Here is an 18,080-nt window from a genome sequence, read left to right on the forward strand (position 1 = left end):
AAACTTAACTGTTTTAACACTGTTATTGGAAGTTTTTGAAAATGAAAAAATGTATGCATCTATAAGCTTCTGGGACAAACGAGGTTTTTGTTGTTTATATTAGATATAAAATGCCTCCGAATGTTTTTCTCACTAGGACCATTGTCAAAATTTTACCAAAATGTGACCAATTTCAAAATATTATTTGAAAAACTTATTTCATTTTGTCTTCAATAAATGAGGTACATCTTTCATATAAAAATTGTTGTCAGAGTCACAATTAATTTTAATAATATTTGCATACCTTCAATACTATATGTCATAGATTCCCCAGAGGTACTTGTTACTGCCTGTAATTCCTCTACAGCTGATGTTCCTAGAAAGATTAACATTGAACAGCAGCATTGAATTGATCATAAAAATAGTTTTTTCAGTTAAAATTCTTGTCATTCACATAATTTAATACCACCCTACGTTCTTATGCTAGTGACCTAGTCCTTCTATATAACAGTCTAAATCCCATTTAGGACTCCACTCTCATTAATCCATATTGTCAGATATTCATGAAGGGTGCAACCTTCACAATCTTTCAGTTATTAAAAGTGAGTCTATTTAGTTAAAAAAAAAACAATTTAAAAACCTACCAGATAAGCATATTGAAAATATAATTGGAAAAGCTATTAAAGATAGAATCATGAGATCCTTTTGCAGAACTTGGTGTAGAGCAGACCCATCTACTCTTCTTCAAGCCATTGCAGCTTAGTAAGACCCATCTAGATTTTTGAAGTATCTTCATAAAACCAGCACATAAACAATTAAAAAGTTAGACTCCAATTTCAAGCATTAAGCTTAGGAAGGGGCTGTATGAAATCTACCCAGACAAATGCTCTATTAGCCACAATAGATGAATGATTTCTAGAGTTTAGATTCAGACAGTTATCTACCACATTCATGACAAAAATTTACAATTTCCCACAAATATCCAACAATTAGTTTTAAAAATATATGCATACCTTCAATTCTATATGTAAATGATTCCGGGGTACTTGCAAATGTTTGTAACTTCTCCACAGGTGTGCCTACAAAATTACAAAAATGAGTTCTCTCATTATTGACCTGAAAGAAAGAACATACCTTGAACTGGAATGTTTAATCTCACAAGATGAATAGATGGTTTTGCATTTTTTTCAACCTGATTTTTAGCATTCCTGCAAAGGCCGGTTAGTCAAAATGTAAACTGCATATTCTAAAGTGATCATAACAATATTGAGCACTGTACATGGCAAGTTTTTCACATTGAACAATTTTCTTCCATTCTGCAAACCTAAAAATACAACACCTATGAAGTCAATGATATTAAATAGAGAATTTAGTTCTTACCGATTTTCATCCTTGGGAAACCTGAAGAAACTCAAGTTCAAGTTGTTATGGTCCCTGGAATTTTTTCTACATCTACACAGCAATAATAAACTTTTGTTTTGACTGAATTCATCATAATCCGTCGTTTAAAATAATAAAACCACTTAGAAAACTGGAGAAATATCACAGTAATATGTATTAAATACGAAATAAACTTAAAAACCAGCTATATAACAACAAATAAATGAAATTTATATATAAATTACTGAAATAACTGTAGTTTCACAGCATAAACACAAACACGTGTTTGGGATAAAATCATGGTACAATGAATACACAAGGTATGATATTGCGCATGACATTTGACAGCTGGCCCAGGAGTGTGACGTAGTTAAGATCGCCTGAACCACCTCGAACCCATTATTAAAGCTTAACGTACACATTAATTTTGAAATTATGGTTAAAAAGTGATCTAATTTTTTTTTAAATGTTTTGTTTTGGTTATAATTGAATAAAAAATATATTTTCAGTAGCGTAAAACCTTTACTTCTCCTAGAGATTCAGGCGAAATATTTATTTTTGTTTTCATACATATACTAATAATATAAGTACTCTTTTTGTTTGCAAATCCCTTGAAATTTAAAAATTTTCTGCAGAGGAAATACTGTGAATAGGTAAATAGTAGTAGATTTGCTTATTCTCATTTACTGTCACTCACTTCCAAGCAGTTTTACTGAAATAAAAACAAAATAGAGTACAATAGAGAAAAATCTGTTTTACAATTCAATATGGTATTTTAGATGAGTTATAATGAAATTTAGTAAAATAAAAAATATACACATTACTATAACCTACCGATTATTATATGCAAAATTTACATATCAAACAATATAATAATATGAAAATAAGACACAAATTAGTTCAAACGCGAAACACAATAAATATCGACTTCAGACGACTTTACACCGACAAGACAGAAAGCTTGTATAAAAACAAAAGTTCAACAATAATATTAGTTATCAATGGTGACTATTGCAAATTGCAAGTTATGAGATAATAAATATATTTTAAAGTAACTCAATACTGACTGAGTCATCTATTTTATAATAGAAAAATAATTTTGATATATGCTTACATATGTGTCTTTATACAAATGGTGTTTAGTTACTATTTATTTATACTGTATAGTATTTTTTTGTAAAACTGAAAGTTTTTATTTGCCATTGTATATCTGGTTTTGTACCTTTTTCAAAGTATGCTGTGCAATTGCTTGTTGCAATAGTGACAATGAAGATCAAATCATTAGGTTTCATACATTTCCTAAAGATAGTGTGACCAGAAAACTGTGGATTATATCTTGTTGTAGATAGGATAATTTTAATTGTAATACTGCAAGAATTTGTTCTACACATTTTAAAACTGAAGATTACCAAAGAAATCTACAACAGGAACTTTTAAATTACGTTCCTAAAAAGGGTCTAAAACTGAAACCTGAGGCAGTACCTAGTCTTTATTTGCCTAAATCAACATCGGCTACCCTTTTAACCAACCAAAAGAAACGCGTACAAGGAGGCGAACACAGAGAGACAAAAAGTATGTTGAGCAGCTTCTTACTACTTCTAGGTCAACGACGTAAGTCTAAATCTTTATTTTTATTAATTATTAGTCATGAAACCTTAAATGGTTTTTTCATATCGATTTGTTAAGTAAGAAACTAGCCTCAGCCTGCTATGCAATTTGCAATAAGAACTGTTTCGGAGGAAATCAATTTAGCATCTTCCAAAATAACATATTTTTCTTTGTTAAATCATGTTATCATTATTAAAATATACAATGTTATCATTATTATAAACAATACCAAGATAATTTTATGTGTGAATATTACAAAAGATGTCATTTTAAATGTTGTGCAATATTGTGTGCCCTCACTACACTCATATTCGATGGCCAGCTAGCTCATTCGATATAAATAAAGTTGACTTTGTCATTATTTATTTTGATTTTGTGTTTAGTTTAGTAGGTATATATACGTACAAATTTTGTGTACCTCCATTACCACTTTTCTGTATCTTTTTAAACATCTGAAATATCGAACTCTGAAGTATAAGTTAATTAACCTGTACCTACGTGTAATAAAAGATAATTAAAACTTGTCTTATAAAGGATATCTATGTTTTATAAAGGATAAATATTATAATAACATAATTTTATCATCTCTTTATAATTACTATAATTAAATTAGCCAAATTATATAAAAAACGTAAAATTAAAAGTCTTTCCTATAAGTACAACTACATTCAAATGTTGCGGGAATAAGCGTTCTTGACTACGTCATGCGCGAAAGCGAACCGATTTTGGAACATTATATATCATACCTTGTGTATTCATTGTACCATGGGATAAAATCAATGTTGCCAAATGTAATCAATCAATGGATAGATACTTATGATTAATTATTTGAATAGATTAAGTCAATTAGGCAATATGATTTTTCAAACTTTAGAAGTGTATATAGTGGGTATGTGAAGAATTTTACCATTTATGAAATTTATATTCCAATTTTCGAAGAACTTTTATAATAATTATTTTATTATAATTTTGGAATATTCTTTGAAACTGATGGAATATTTTAAATCTTGCAACAGTAGCATTTTTCGCCAAATCTATTGCGCACATACCTAGGAGTGGATTCAAAATTGGAACCGTGAAAATGCGAGAGTGAACCTACTGATTCTTTTTAAGCAATATACTGTGCCAATTATACAAGCTGTAAATATGTAAATATTTACAATATTTACGTTTGATTGATTAAAAGATAAAAACGATCGAATTTTTGCATACCTTATTTTTATCAGCTAGTTCTTGTTGGAGATGTCTAATTTCGGCGTCGGAATTTGTGACAGGCCGACCTCTTCTTTCCATCCTTTCCTGCATATCTCTCAATTCACTTCGTAACTTTTTGTTATCTCTTTCAATGGCTAGCTTTTCAGTTTCGAGTCTTTCTCTTTTACCCCATTCAGCTGCATTCTCAGCTTGCAATCTTTCCAACTAAAACAGCGAGAAATTCAAATCAGATTGAACTATAAAATTAATTTTATACTCAGTGTTACAATTTTACATATTTAGTTCATCCAGACAAGAGTTTGGACTTGACTTGTTTACATACAACAACTCTTGTTGGTCAAATGTGATTGGTTCAATGAAAAACAGTTTGTCCAACAAAGGCCTAATTGGTCCTAGCCAAAGATTTCAATATAAAAAAATTTTAAACCATAAGAACAGAAGAAAGAGAAATGTAAGCAAAATAGCCAAGTTGCACAGATGGTTCTTAAGTCTACAACTTAGGAGTCAGTGACAGCTTGTAATGGCAAACAGTCCCATAAGCAACTGGCTGACCACAACAAAGTAACATTGCAGGGGGTGGGAATAATGAGATTGCTGATATTCTGGTCTGGTGGTGAGAAGAAGTATTGCGAGCTAATATTAACCATTGTATGCATTGTATTAACATGCAACCATTATATGTTGTACCAAAAACTTGCATAATGGAGGATGTCCGAAAATGAGAAAATAAACTTGGTGTAGTATTTATGTAGGTTATCTAGGTAACAGGTTATTACATAATCTGCTCGCTACGCAAAAATAATATTTGCATTAGCAAAATAGTTGGAGTATTTATTTTTAATTATTTATATTGAATTCAGTATGAAAGTAAAATAGTTAATGTTTTTGGGATTCACTTTTTGGCAAGCGTATTTCATGATGTTTTGAAACATCCCTAGATGGAGCTAATGGGGACAACGAGGCCTACGGTTGTAAACCATGTATTTTTCTGAAGAAATACTAAGATGATCTTAGATGTCTTGAAAAGAAAAGTGCTAAGAAAAATGTTTAAACTTAATCGAAAGCAGAATATCTACAGAATCCTTATGACCTCGACAAACTAATCAATTACGCCGATATTGAATATTTTGTTAAATCTCGTAGAATTCGTTGACTAGGTTACTTGTACAAAATGGAAAATGCTCGAAACACAAGAAATATCACAGAATGGAAACCCGCTGGCAATAGAACATAGGGACGTCCTGCAACGTATTTGTTAAATAGCGGTGAAAATAATCATGATAGGTTGATATAGAAAAAAAAATCTACATTTTTTGTTTTTGATGACCAATTCTACATTCTCAAATTTGGTATTCCCATGGGAAGTAACATATCTCCCATTTCATTCAGTTATGTTCTGGACGACCTAATTCAAAATAGTTTAGGACAACTCAATTTTCAAGCACATTTTCTTGACCGATATACGGCGACAAATATTAAAAAAAGTGATCAAAAATTGGTATGATGTAGTCTAATCGCCAGATTAGACTACATCAGAAGTCATGAAGATCCTATACCAGAAATCATATTTAAATTATAATGCCAAAAGATTGTCTTTCGAATAAAGTAAATTTCATGTCAATTGATAAAAATCGTCTTTGTTTTACTCTATTTCAAAGTTCTATACCTCTAAAAAAACACCTTTTGGTAATGTATATGATGGGCAAACATATTGTAGGTTAGAACTCAGCTCTTCAAAAACTCGGCCCTTGTAGTTAATAAACCATAAACCACGTTTTCCACCTGTTTATGTATTAGATTATGAGCTTGAACAAGATGGACATAAAGTACTTGGCTTGCCTCCTTATCACCCAGAGTTAAACCCTATCGCAAAAATACAGGTTTCGGCCAAATGTAGAGCAGCGATTCATTACACACCATTTAATATAAATGATGTTGAAAATATAGCAAAACCAAAATTTTCAGAAGTGTTGAAGAGTGGGCTAATATACGTAAACACATACAACAATTTCAAAATACAAAAATTTCAAAACACTCAAATAAAAAAAGAACATTTGTTAGGGATTGCGTTGGACCACATACAATTTTTTTTAATACTGGTTCATCCCAAGAAAGCCTTTCTGAGGATGAAGATAGTGATTCAAATTCAGGAATAGAGATCTTAGAATCATCATTTAAGGCTTTCTTGTTCAGACAAATAAATATACAGATTGAACGAATTTAAAACGGAACATACGAAATCAATGTATTTCGGCTCAACTCCGCTTTAGGTGGTTGGCCAACAAAAGGTTGTCAAATAATTATATTATAAAAATCCAATATTTCAGCGGGCTGCTGGATTCTGAATTCATTCAAGAACAAGTTAAAACTCCACCCAAATAGGTTGCCTAGAATCACTGAAAAAACTAGACTACACAAGCAGTTATTATGCTGTCAAACCACTTATCGCTTCCTTATAGTCCAAGAGATAGAGCCGAAATTTTGAACTGATCAGTAATATGCCATTTCTCTATTGGAATATATTCATTGTAACTGGGTTAAGACTTTGCCTTACAGGCGGACGCCCCTCGTGGTACAGGGGGTGGCTATACAGGGATGAAGTTGTCATTTTTTTCGGAAAAATTAACGATCGATAATATGGCTGAAAATTTGCCCAGAGTAAGATCTTGGTATAACTAGACGAAATCCCAAAGGGCGGACGCGAGAGTGGATACATAAGGGGTGGCGGACAGGGGTGAAATTGCAATTTTTTGGGGAAAAATTAACGATAAGTAATATGTCCGCCATTTTCATGGCTCATTATTTAGCCCCTAAAAACGCTAAATCCAAAAGGGCGGACAGCTGGGTTGGTACAGAGAGCCATAAAACGGTGTCAAATGTACCACTTGCCTGCGCATTTTAGGTCTCAGTAACAATTTTCAAACTGATTTTATTATGATATTTTTATACCGATTGATTTGAAAATTTGTATGCTCACTTCTGTTACTATTCTGAGAAGCGTCAAGTAGAGTTTTCCTCAAAATTTTCCAAAAAAATTTCCGTAAATGAAAATTTTCGTAATTTTTTGAGGTAAAATCTAATTTGTAGAATCCTTTCGATTTTCTGTAAGTTATACCATGATTTTTTTCCAAAAATTTTCAAACGATTTTTCCAATAAGAAAAAAAAATTTAGAAAAACTTTTCTAAAACATTTGATAAAACTCTACGTCATCGTCTGAATCTTTTATAGAATATTTTGTAGTTTTAAAATGATATTATGATAATGTTTTTTTTTCAAACTAAAGTCATATTTACTTTACAAATCACATTTTTTTCTTAAATCTAAATATTTTACGAATTAATTTTTAATTGAATAAATGTTTGATATTTGATATTTTATTAAATTAAAGTAATTTTATAATGTTAACTATTAAATATTTTTGGTATAACAAATAGTAATTTTATTTATTTTTTATTACAATAAAAAGGTTTTTAAATTCATATTGCATAAATAATGGTTGTTCAGATAAGAAAAATTTGATTTATTATTACATTAATAATCAAATACAAAATATATTATTTCTATTTATCAATAAGTAAAATTCAATTTGTAGAATTCCTTTAACATTTTACAAATAATTATTAATAAAAATCAATTTAATAGTTGAATTATCAATTTTTTAAGTTTTGAAATTTACTTTGTAGATATTTTCTATATTTTTTTTAACTTGTAAATTGATTGAATTTTTTTTTCATTAGTTAATTATAATTTTACAAATTCTGTTTGGACATTAATTTTGCATCATTATTATTTTAAAATATTAAAATAATAATGATGCGCGTTCCATTTAGATCAGTAATTCTAGACGCATGCGCTAAATGTAATAAGAATCAAGATGCTTTTATCCAACTTGGTGAAACTGACTTCGATTGTAATGAAGTTTTTGAAACCTTAGAAACTTTCATATGTCACTTATAGGGAACATGACTGACGAGAACAATTCCAAAAAGAAAAGTAAACGATGTCAGATTTTCACTATTTAACCGGCAGTGTAAGTTGCATAATGTGAACGAGTCAAAAAAAAAAACTAAAAAATTTCGATGCTTCAAGCTTACCACCATGTCAAGATGAATTACACCAACATCTACTGCGAGCCCATTATATTTCAAATATTTGGACAAATAATCATAAAAAAGTACCAACAGAATTGATTGATGAAGAACATGGTTGGGAGTTTGAAGATGAAACATATAAATTTAAATGGTTTAGTGGACCTCAGATGCCAGAATCAGTTCGAGAAGTAGTGATTGAAAATGAAGCAGATAATGAATGTGATATTATTGAAGTGACGAAGATGATGAATGTGATGACATCAGTGAGAGTGAGAAAAAATTACGAAAATTTTCATTTACGGAAATTTTTTTGGAAAATTTTGAGGAAAACTCTACTTGACGCTTTTCAGAATAGTAACAGAAGTGAGCATACAAATTTTCAAATCAATCGGTATAAAAATATCATAATAAAATCAGTTTGGAAATTGTTACCGAGACCTAAAATGCGCAGGCAAGTGGTACATTTGACCCCGTTTTATGGCTCTCTGTACCAACCCAGCTGTCCGCTCTTTTGGATTTAGAGTTTTTAGGGGCTAAATAATAAGCCATGAAAATTACGGACATATTACTTATCGTTAATTTTTCCCCAAAAAATTGCAATTTCACCCCTGTCCGCCGCCCCTTATGTATCCACTCTCGCGTCCGCCCTTTAAGATTTCGTCTAGTTATACCAAGATCTTACTCTGGGCAAATTTTCAGCCACATTATCGATCGTTAATTTTTCCGAAAAAAATTACAACTTCATCCCTGTATAGCCACCCCCTGTACCACGAGGGGCGTCCGCCTATAAGGCAAAGTCTTAACCCAGTTACAATGAATATATTCCAATAGAGAAATGTCATATTACTCTGATCAGTTCAAAATTTCGGCTCTATCTCTCCGACTATTAGGCAAGCTCCTCTTTCCTTTAAAGGAGACAGATAGTTGAACGATATTTTATACAATGTCTATCACCGGGTATGGATTTATTTTTGTCCAAGTTTTATATTGGTCCACTATTTCAAATGCAGTTCAAACAGACATATATTAAATTGTATGTTCCGTTTTAAATTCGTTCAATCTGTATTATTTAATTAGTTAAAATAAACTACTTACTTATTTTTTGTTTGTATTATTGAAACCCTTTCTTCGTGTTAATGTTAATTGTAAATATTTAGGAATTTATTATATATTAAAGTCCTCCTAATATTTTACTCATTATTTTATCGAGTGCAACTGACTATAAACTTCATAATGATTAAAAACTATGAAAATAAAAATTAACAAATTTATTTCTCACTTTAATTGAATATACTTATGAAAGATTATGTTCTGTATCTGTATCTGTAGAGTAGGGAGGGCGAGTTAAGTTTCACAGCACTTAGGCCTCAATTGACCCATTGTGCATCCTCCCAGGGAGTTGTCACCCTTAGCTCATTGTCCATCCTGCCATTTCTAGGAAGGAGGACAAGTCACCAGGAGACATCTCTCCTATGTGGGCAGGTGTGAGCTAGGACTCGCCGAACGCGTACTCTTGTATTAACGATAACTCCGGGCATTCACATAGGACATGATCTACAGTTTCGTCTTCTCGGTCACACTTCCTACATAGAGGTGTGTCTGCTAGCCCCAGTGTGTGGAGGTGTTTGCTTAGTTGACAATGACCAGTTAAAAAACCAAGTGTCAAACATAGGTTTTTCCTGGTCATTCCCAAGTACTTCTTTGATATTGACTCTTCAAGGTTACTTAGTGTAACCTAAAGATGCCCAGGTCCTAAGAGTCTTAGGTCTGCCACCTTCCTAGATAATTGGTCAGCAGTGCGGTTGTCTTTATTCCTATTGTGTCCTTTAACCCACCTCAGGATGATGTTATTACCATCCGAAGCTTGAGTTAGTGACTCGTGACACTCCATTACTAACCCTGATGTGACACGTGGTCTATTCAAGGTTAGTAGCGCTTGTCTGCTATCTGTGCAGATCATTATAGTTTTCCCTGCTATACCTTTTTGGGTTATCTCCTTTGCGGCTATGGAGATACCAGTCAGTTCTGTCTAAACTACGCTGGCATTTTTGCCCATACCCCAGTTTATTCTTAGGTTCAGTGATCTGGAGTATATCCCGCATCCTGAGCCTTCTTTCATTTGGAGCCATCGGTGTATATGCAATAGGTATTTGCCACGTTTGTCTCCCTATCCTGTCTTGTTTCGATTTTGTAGGGTTTTTTAAAGACAAACTTTGGTTCAATTGAGTCGCAGCCTGCCTGTAGCAGTGGTAGCGCACCTCGCCAGAAACGAGTTCTCAATTGCCCATTCCTACATCAAGGTTTGCACCAGCTGAGCACAGTCGCATCATTGTCACTAACGCCACCTCTTTGACATATATATCTAGAGGCGTGATGCCAATGATCAACTCCATTGCAGCAGTTGGTGTTGTTTTCATGGTACCTGTTATATTTATGCAAGCCATCCGCTGAATATGGTTTAGTTTGTTAATCGCTGTTACCTGTAGCACTTTTAGTACCCAAGCAATAGCTCCGTAAGTTAGCATTGGCCTAATGACAGCAGTGTAGACCCAGGCCCCCCAACGCCCCCAGGTGCGTCCGACCATTCGTCGACACTGCTCATAGGCAATATATGCTCTTTTAGCTCTACCATCTAAGTGTGAGTTCCATGTTAACTTCCTGTCAAGGTTAATACCAAGGTACTTCACCTAGACAGAAAAAATTAGACTGTAGTTTAGAATCCTTGGGGGTATTAAGCCCGTGATTCTTCTTTTCCTGGTAAAGAGGACCATCTCTGTTTTCTTAGGATTTATAGATAGTGAGTGTTCCTTGCACCATATTTGTATTAGTCGGAGAGCAACTAATGATCTCTCACATAGTGTGTTCTCAAACTTACCGCTTTGCAGGACAGCAATATCGTCTGCATAGGCTATTGTGTAGAAACCGTTGCTGCTGAGTTGGTCAACCAGGGTATCTAGAACTATGTTCCAGAGTAGTGGTGACAGCACCCCTCCATGAAAGATTATGTTAAATCTACCTGTTTCCGCCCGCCACTGGTAAAAACAGTCCACCCACCTGTGCTAAACACTACATCACATTCCCAAAATTTTTGTTGCACTCTATATATAAAATATATGTCATATTCAAAATAAAAAAATAATAATAAACTACACATTATTAGACTCGCTTACCTCAGCTCTTAGGTCATTTAGTCTTTTATCCATTCCTTCCCTGGAATTAGCTTCATCCTGTAAATCAGCCTTGATTAATTGTAACTCCTTTTGATGTTGATCTTGAAGTAACAAAATTTCACGCATTGTATCTTGTCTTGATTCTTTCATTTCATCACATCTGTCTTTTGTTTCTTGGAGCTCGGTATTGAGTCGATCGATGCTGCGATGAAGCTGTGATTTTTCACTAAAGAAGAAAGAAAACTGTTAAATAATTGATGTCAATAGTTTAAAAGATATATTAGTACATCTAAAGAGAAATTTATATAAACAATGCATATTACTGGTAATGACACAGGAAGAGTAGATATAATCGTTTTCATCGTTCTTGGCGTGTGCGTGTAAAAACACTTGCAATAAGTTTCATCTGTCTTTCCTTGTCTAAGCTCGATTCGTTTACCTCCTTCAGTGGCGGAGCAAAATGTAGCATGTCAAACGAAATAATAGTTATAAAAGAAAATTATAAATTATTTTTCATTAAATTTCTAATAACGGAATATACGTATAAATTGCGAAGAAGTATTTTTCTAGCTTGCAGTACAATAGGACAGGATATAACGAAAAGTACATTTTAAAAGGATTTTGAAATATACCCAAAAAAGTGTTAATTATTTAACCCACTTCAATTAAAAAATTATACAGATTTTTTAAGTTTTAAGCACTGTAGCGAATTCTGAACTGTTACAACGTACTGACCTTGATTAATTAGCTAATCAGTCAGCGTCTTCACTGGAACTGTCTTTATCATTGGAATCTTCCGCCAAATCGACGATAATCCTACTTTCATTTTCATCATATGTGACCATTTTTGCCCAGTCGTCCTGAATTAATTTTTCAGTATGGTTAACACAACTCGCCCACACTGCAGGTGTTGTCTCAGCTAATGCATCGCCCCAAACTTTTTTCACTGTTTCATGTCCACGTCCATGTTCTCCAATATGACGATCATAGTATTGTTTAGAAATGCCCCAGACCAACTCAATCGGATTATATTGACAGTGATATGGAGGCAATCTCAAAATCTGATACCCACGTTCTTGGAGTAGCTCGTCTATAACGTACCTGGTATTTTGTGGTTTATTCTGGCGACAAAGACTCAATAGCTCTGTTTTGCCCGAATCGTCGTCAAAAATTATTTTTTTCGCTCGTAACCATTCTTGTAAGTCCGATTTTTTCCAACTGGCATTCAGTAACTTTTCTATTAAAGAGCTATGGTATGAGGCATTATCCATAATAATTAGAGATGGTTCCTCCAACATTGGTATCAGCTTTTCGGAGACCCACTTTTTAAAAGACTCTTTATCCATAGAATCATGATAGTCTGCATTCTTCGATTTCGTAGAAAACAGTAATCCAGCATCTTTAACAAATCCTTGCCTACTTCCGGCATGTAAAACAACAAAGCGTTTACCTGTATTTTCGTGTCCTTTTCTGATGCTTTTCACACAATCATCTTGCCAAGTACGTTTATATGCCCCTTTTAGGAATATCCATGTTTCATCTAAAAAAACGAACTGAAGTGGGCTTGGACTTAAAAAATTTCTCATATAATGCCTCAAAAAATACAGTCGTTTGGAGACAATACATGGTTTCTCACATAGCACTCGTCTACTATTTTCTAGTTTGTATGAAAACCCATAATTTTTCATAAGACGCCACAAACTTGTATCAGAACCGTCATAGAGATGCTTGTTTCTTAATTGTGTATTTAGAACTTTAATTGTAACGTGCTCTCCTTTTGCTTTCATGCCATACAGTACATTTCTAATCTCTCCTTTTATAGTATCACTGACATCATTAGTCTTTTTTTTTGTACATTACGTGACTCTCCTGGTGTAGTAAGAGCTGCCCCTGTCTTGTATTCACTCTTTATTCTTGTCACTGTGCAAAGACTGATTTTCAAAGCGTCCGCTACTCGTTCATGTACCGATGATAACGAAAGCAAAGGTCCGTTGTTTTCTTTTTCTTTTTTAAGATAAGAACTACACATTGTCGCATTCCTCCTGTTATCGTTTTTCCCGGCATTTTTTTTATTAAATAGAACAATTAGTTATTCACAACAAAAAATAATAAGTAAAACTGTTCGGAACAAATTCCAACAATGACTGACTAAAATCGACTAAAACAACATAAAATATCAATGGTAATTGCTACAATTATAAACCTATTAGCCAGCTCATTCAAGAACAATGCCACAAGTCATTATTGCAATGGGTATCGGAAGAGACAGAGTTAATTTATAATAAACTGGAATTTTTAAGGTGTTGAGAGTATTATTTTATGTAATGGAATTCCACACAGTAAGAGCTCAAACTATTAATTAATTAAAAACTGTTTACTTATAAAAACTATTTCATCAGCTACTTCAAACCTGCACAGATCAGGGTAACATGTTAAAAAAAAACACGTCACTGCCAGCTATCTGTATTCGTAAAGAGGCCGAACTTATCACCGACACCGTATCGGCCAAACGCATCGGTGTTATTGCTACAATACTGGGAGACGTGAGTGGTCTCTTCATTCCCTTCTCATCGCACTTTACCATGACGAACGTGACTCGCACAATTGAATTACGCATCTGTGTATCAGAGAGAGACGAATATTAAAAATTCCGTAGTAGCTTATTTCAGGCACACGCCAAGAACGATGAAAACGAGTATATTAACAAAAAAGGCAGTAAAAAATTTAAGATTAGCACAGAGAGTCATGGAAAAGTCATCCTTGGAATCACTAAGAGAAAGAATATCCAATAACATTTAAAATACTTAAAAGACCACCACTTCAAAGATTAACCTAGATGAAGAAATATCTATGTTCCAGTTTTGATTTCGTGTGAGACATTCTATAATATAACAGACCCATAGAATAATAATAAAAAATCTTTACTGCCACTGACAAAAAAAAATATTTCAAGCTTCTTAGATGTAAAAAAGGCATTCGATAGAGTATGGCACAAAGGACTCCTATACAAACTGAAAGGCATTCTTCCAATTCCCTATCCAAACAATAATTTATCCCGTTATTTTCTTAAGTACTATATTTACATATATAATACTTGCTAATTTATATACATAATATGATTACTTACTCTCTTTCAGCTTGTAAGGTTTTTGTAGCTTCTTCTAACCTTAATTGCAGCATGGACAATTTTTGTAAAATATATTCTTCTTCAAAATCATTTGAAAGTTTCTCCAAACCATTAGCAACATCTTCGTCCACAGAACTAGTCTTTTTATCAGCATCTTTAAATCGAGGTAGAGCGCCTTGTAAAACATATTCTTCAAATGTAGAACTATCGACATTTTGCTCGATAGTACTGTCACATTCAGGATTGGATTGTGAAGATGTTACACCATTTTCTCTTTCTTTCACAGGTGAGTTTGTACTGAACACAAAATCTTTAAGAGGATCGTCACTTAGAGCTTCTAGGATTTGTGAATCAAATTGACCTGCATGCTTTAATAGCAATATGTGAATTTTTTCTATTTCCTTTTTAAGCTGATCGTTTTGTAATTCTAATTCTTCTTTATCTCTTTTGTAGTTATTTGTTTCTTTAAGCACTGTATCAAGTTTTGAGCGCATTTGTTTACATTCTTCCCTTGCCTTATTGCGTTCATTCCTTACTTTACTCCACTTTTCTCTCCAGTTTGCAGTACAATCTGACCACCATCTCATGGTTTTTTCCATTTGTGCAGCCCGACCTTTTGCCTCTTCAAGCTCCCTTTGGCGCAGAGCCTGTTAAAATAAAATTCAGTATTAGATAAAAGTAACATATTTTGTTAAAAAGATGTTGTATATACACTATAAAATTGCTGGAATTTAAACTTTTCAGGAAATTTAAAGAATAAAATAGATTTGGACAATATAAACAAAGCGCAGAAAAGCATTCTGTGAAAATTATAAGTAAATAGAAGTTTAAAAATTCAGTAAGTTGCTTATACAGGAAGGATGTCCCAACAACCTTGGCAAGCAGGTATATCTAGAGAAATAAAAAGTGACAAACAAATTCGACTAAGTAGGTCAAGAAAAATTTATAGAAATTATTTTGGAGTTACAAATATAACTGTCAGGGAGTGTAATGTGAGCAATTAATACATATGCCAATATTTAAATATAGAGTGTATTTTCTACAAATTCTAATAAGTACTCATTTGATATGACTATTTTAACTAGAATAGAAACAATCTGAGAATTATAGATCATACTTTTTTTAAAAGCACTGTAAACCTACAATTAACTACCTAGTAGTATAAGAAATATTCAAAATCTTATAATATTCATAACTTGTTTCTATTTGGAACTATTACATCAATACTTTCTGTTATTGTCTCTATTGATTTTAGTAGTTTTCTATCAGACTCTTTGGTTAATAATATATTATGGTATTTTTCCAGGGTAGTTTTGCATCTTTTTCTTTTTGGGAACAGAAAATCTGATTTAATTTTACTTTGTCTATTTTCTTTCTATCTTAATGCAAATCTAATTGTAGTTTATCATTGAAAATTCACATCATTTGACAAATTCCTCTATTTTGTGTTATTCCATATTTATTTATTTTTATGAAAAAGATCGGAGTAAAAAAATACTAAATCTGGCTACTGGAAGTAAAATACTTTATACAACTTTACTTCAACAAGAATCGACCCTTTTGACTATAAAATTTACCATCAAAATTTAACATCCCTTCTTGCAAATTCTGTTGATGTTCATTGAGAGCAATTCCTAATAAATAAGGTTTTAAACATAAATCCTGGATAAGGTTTAAAACAAAAAGTTCAATAAAACCCAGAAAATGCATTCTTACATTTCTCTTCATAATATTTAAGAGAGAAATGATCTTTCTAAGATATACTTTTGATGTGAAATAATTTGATATTAATTTAACTGCATATTAGCCAATGGTATTCAAAGTTTAAAGAATTACAAGAATTAAAAACTTCTTTTACAGGTAACAAAATATAGGATATAATTGGCATATTTTCTTTATTATATAAAAATTACCTCATTAGCTTCCCACTCTGAGATATCTGCAATTCTAGAAGATGTAATAGAAGCTGCATCATGATCTCTTGGATGCTGTCGCCTGGAAGAAGTTCCACCAGTGTTGTTTTGAGCCATTGTTAATATTTAATCATCATCTACTAATATTAAAATGCGATTTGTTGGATGGTATTAATATTGCTTAAAAATATTTGTATTTGTATATGAAAAGCGTTCACAAAATTGACACAATTATTTCTGACACTAATGACAGTGACAGTTCTGACGCTTGACAATGTTATTTTGGGAGCACGAGCACCAAAGCAATGAGAGCTAAACGTTTGAACCAGTGCTGCCGTTTCTATAGATTTATCGGTAAATCTGCCGATTTAGTCTTTGGTATTTGGAACCTTGCTTTTAAATAACTATAAAATATAAGTAGTGAATATTGATTTTAGACATAAATGTTATTTTTCAAAATCTAATTGACACATGGAATAGAAGCCTAGACGCTGGCAATTAGCTCATTACGACGCCTGGAAAACTTTGAGATGTGGATATTCTGCCACCTGCCACATTCTAAAAATTCCATGGACTGCCCATGTTAGAAATAAAAAGTCTTTAGACGTATAAATAGAAATCGTGATCTTGTAGAATTTATTAGAAAACAGAAAACATTTTATCTGGACATATTCAGACACGAGCGGTATAACTTCCTTCAACTAATAATGGAAGGGAAAATAGACGGAAAGCGTAGTTCTGGCAGACGACAAGAACATCAAGAATTGGACAGGACTAGACCTCCATATCCTAATAAGAAAAGCACAGGACAGAAACGAATTTGCACAAGTTATCCTCCGTTAGAGACGGTACCTAAAGAAAAAAAAAAGGTGGGGTGAGGGCCTAGACACAGTATATTGCTTTATAAAGAATTCTTTAGCAATATACTTACTTTAGTCTAGACCTGATTCTAGACCAACACCTCAGTCATAGGTAAACCAGTCATAGGTAAAAAAACGGCAGCTCGGCTGAGTTTTCTAATACGTCGGGGACTTGGCTAAGTATGATCCGGACGTTAAGGAGTGATACAATGGACACGCTTTAGGTGGTACAAGTATCGTAATAATCCAGAAACGATCCGTACGCCCCAAATACCATAACAATATTTGCATTACCAATCTTTTGAATTCATTACCTAGGTACTGCATAAATACCTAGGTACCTATTGCAACATGTAGGGTAAAAGCACAAATAAATGAACATGAAGTTTCTAACACAGAAATAATGAAATTATTATGTACTAATTGCCAAATATGTTTTCATTATACTCATTTTAAGTTATTGTACAAAAAATTAAAAAACTTTCAAAACACCAGTAAATGAACAACAGAATCTAATGAATAAACAACACATATCTAGTAAATGAACACAACTTGTAGACACATATTGTGGGTATTATAATTATTATGTATTCATTACAAATATAGAAATATGTATACAATTTGTATTTTACATGGGGATTAATTTTTTCCCTTACATTATACGGGAGTTATATTATAAAACCTTCTAGCATTCAATTTTTTAGGTTCTGCAATTTTGAACAAAATGTTTTCTGAG

General features: G+C 32.6%; 1 protein-coding gene across 3 annotated transcripts in view; it reads right to left on the minus strand.

Annotated features, from left to right (window-relative positions):
* LOC140445696 (coiled-coil domain-containing protein 102A) overlaps window positions 1–16,745 on the minus strand; it is a 38,508-nt gene extending 21,763 nt beyond the window's left edge. For all 3 annotated transcript variants that reach the window (XR_011951431.1, XM_072537954.1, XM_072537955.1), the window contains exons 1-4: window positions 16,485–16,745; window positions 14,572–15,218; window positions 11,445–11,670; window positions 4,180–4,386 (exon numbers count right to left, since the gene is read on the minus strand). Coding sequence is in view for 2 of the 3 variants with exons in the window: in XM_072537954.1 (XP_072394055.1) it covers window positions 4,180–4,386; window positions 11,445–11,670; window positions 14,572–15,218; window positions 16,485–16,601 (1,197 nt within the window). In the remaining variant the exon portion in view is untranslated. The remainder of the gene's footprint in view (window positions 1–4,179; window positions 4,387–11,444; window positions 11,671–14,571; window positions 15,219–16,484) is intronic.
* Between the last annotated feature and the right edge of the window lie 1,335 nt (window positions 16,746–18,080).

Source organism: Diabrotica undecimpunctata, chromosome 7 (assembly GCF_040954645.1).
Source record: "Diabrotica undecimpunctata isolate CICGRU chromosome 7, icDiaUnde3, whole genome shotgun sequence".
Lineage (NCBI taxonomy): Eukaryota > Metazoa > Arthropoda > Insecta > Coleoptera > Chrysomelidae > Diabrotica > Diabrotica undecimpunctata.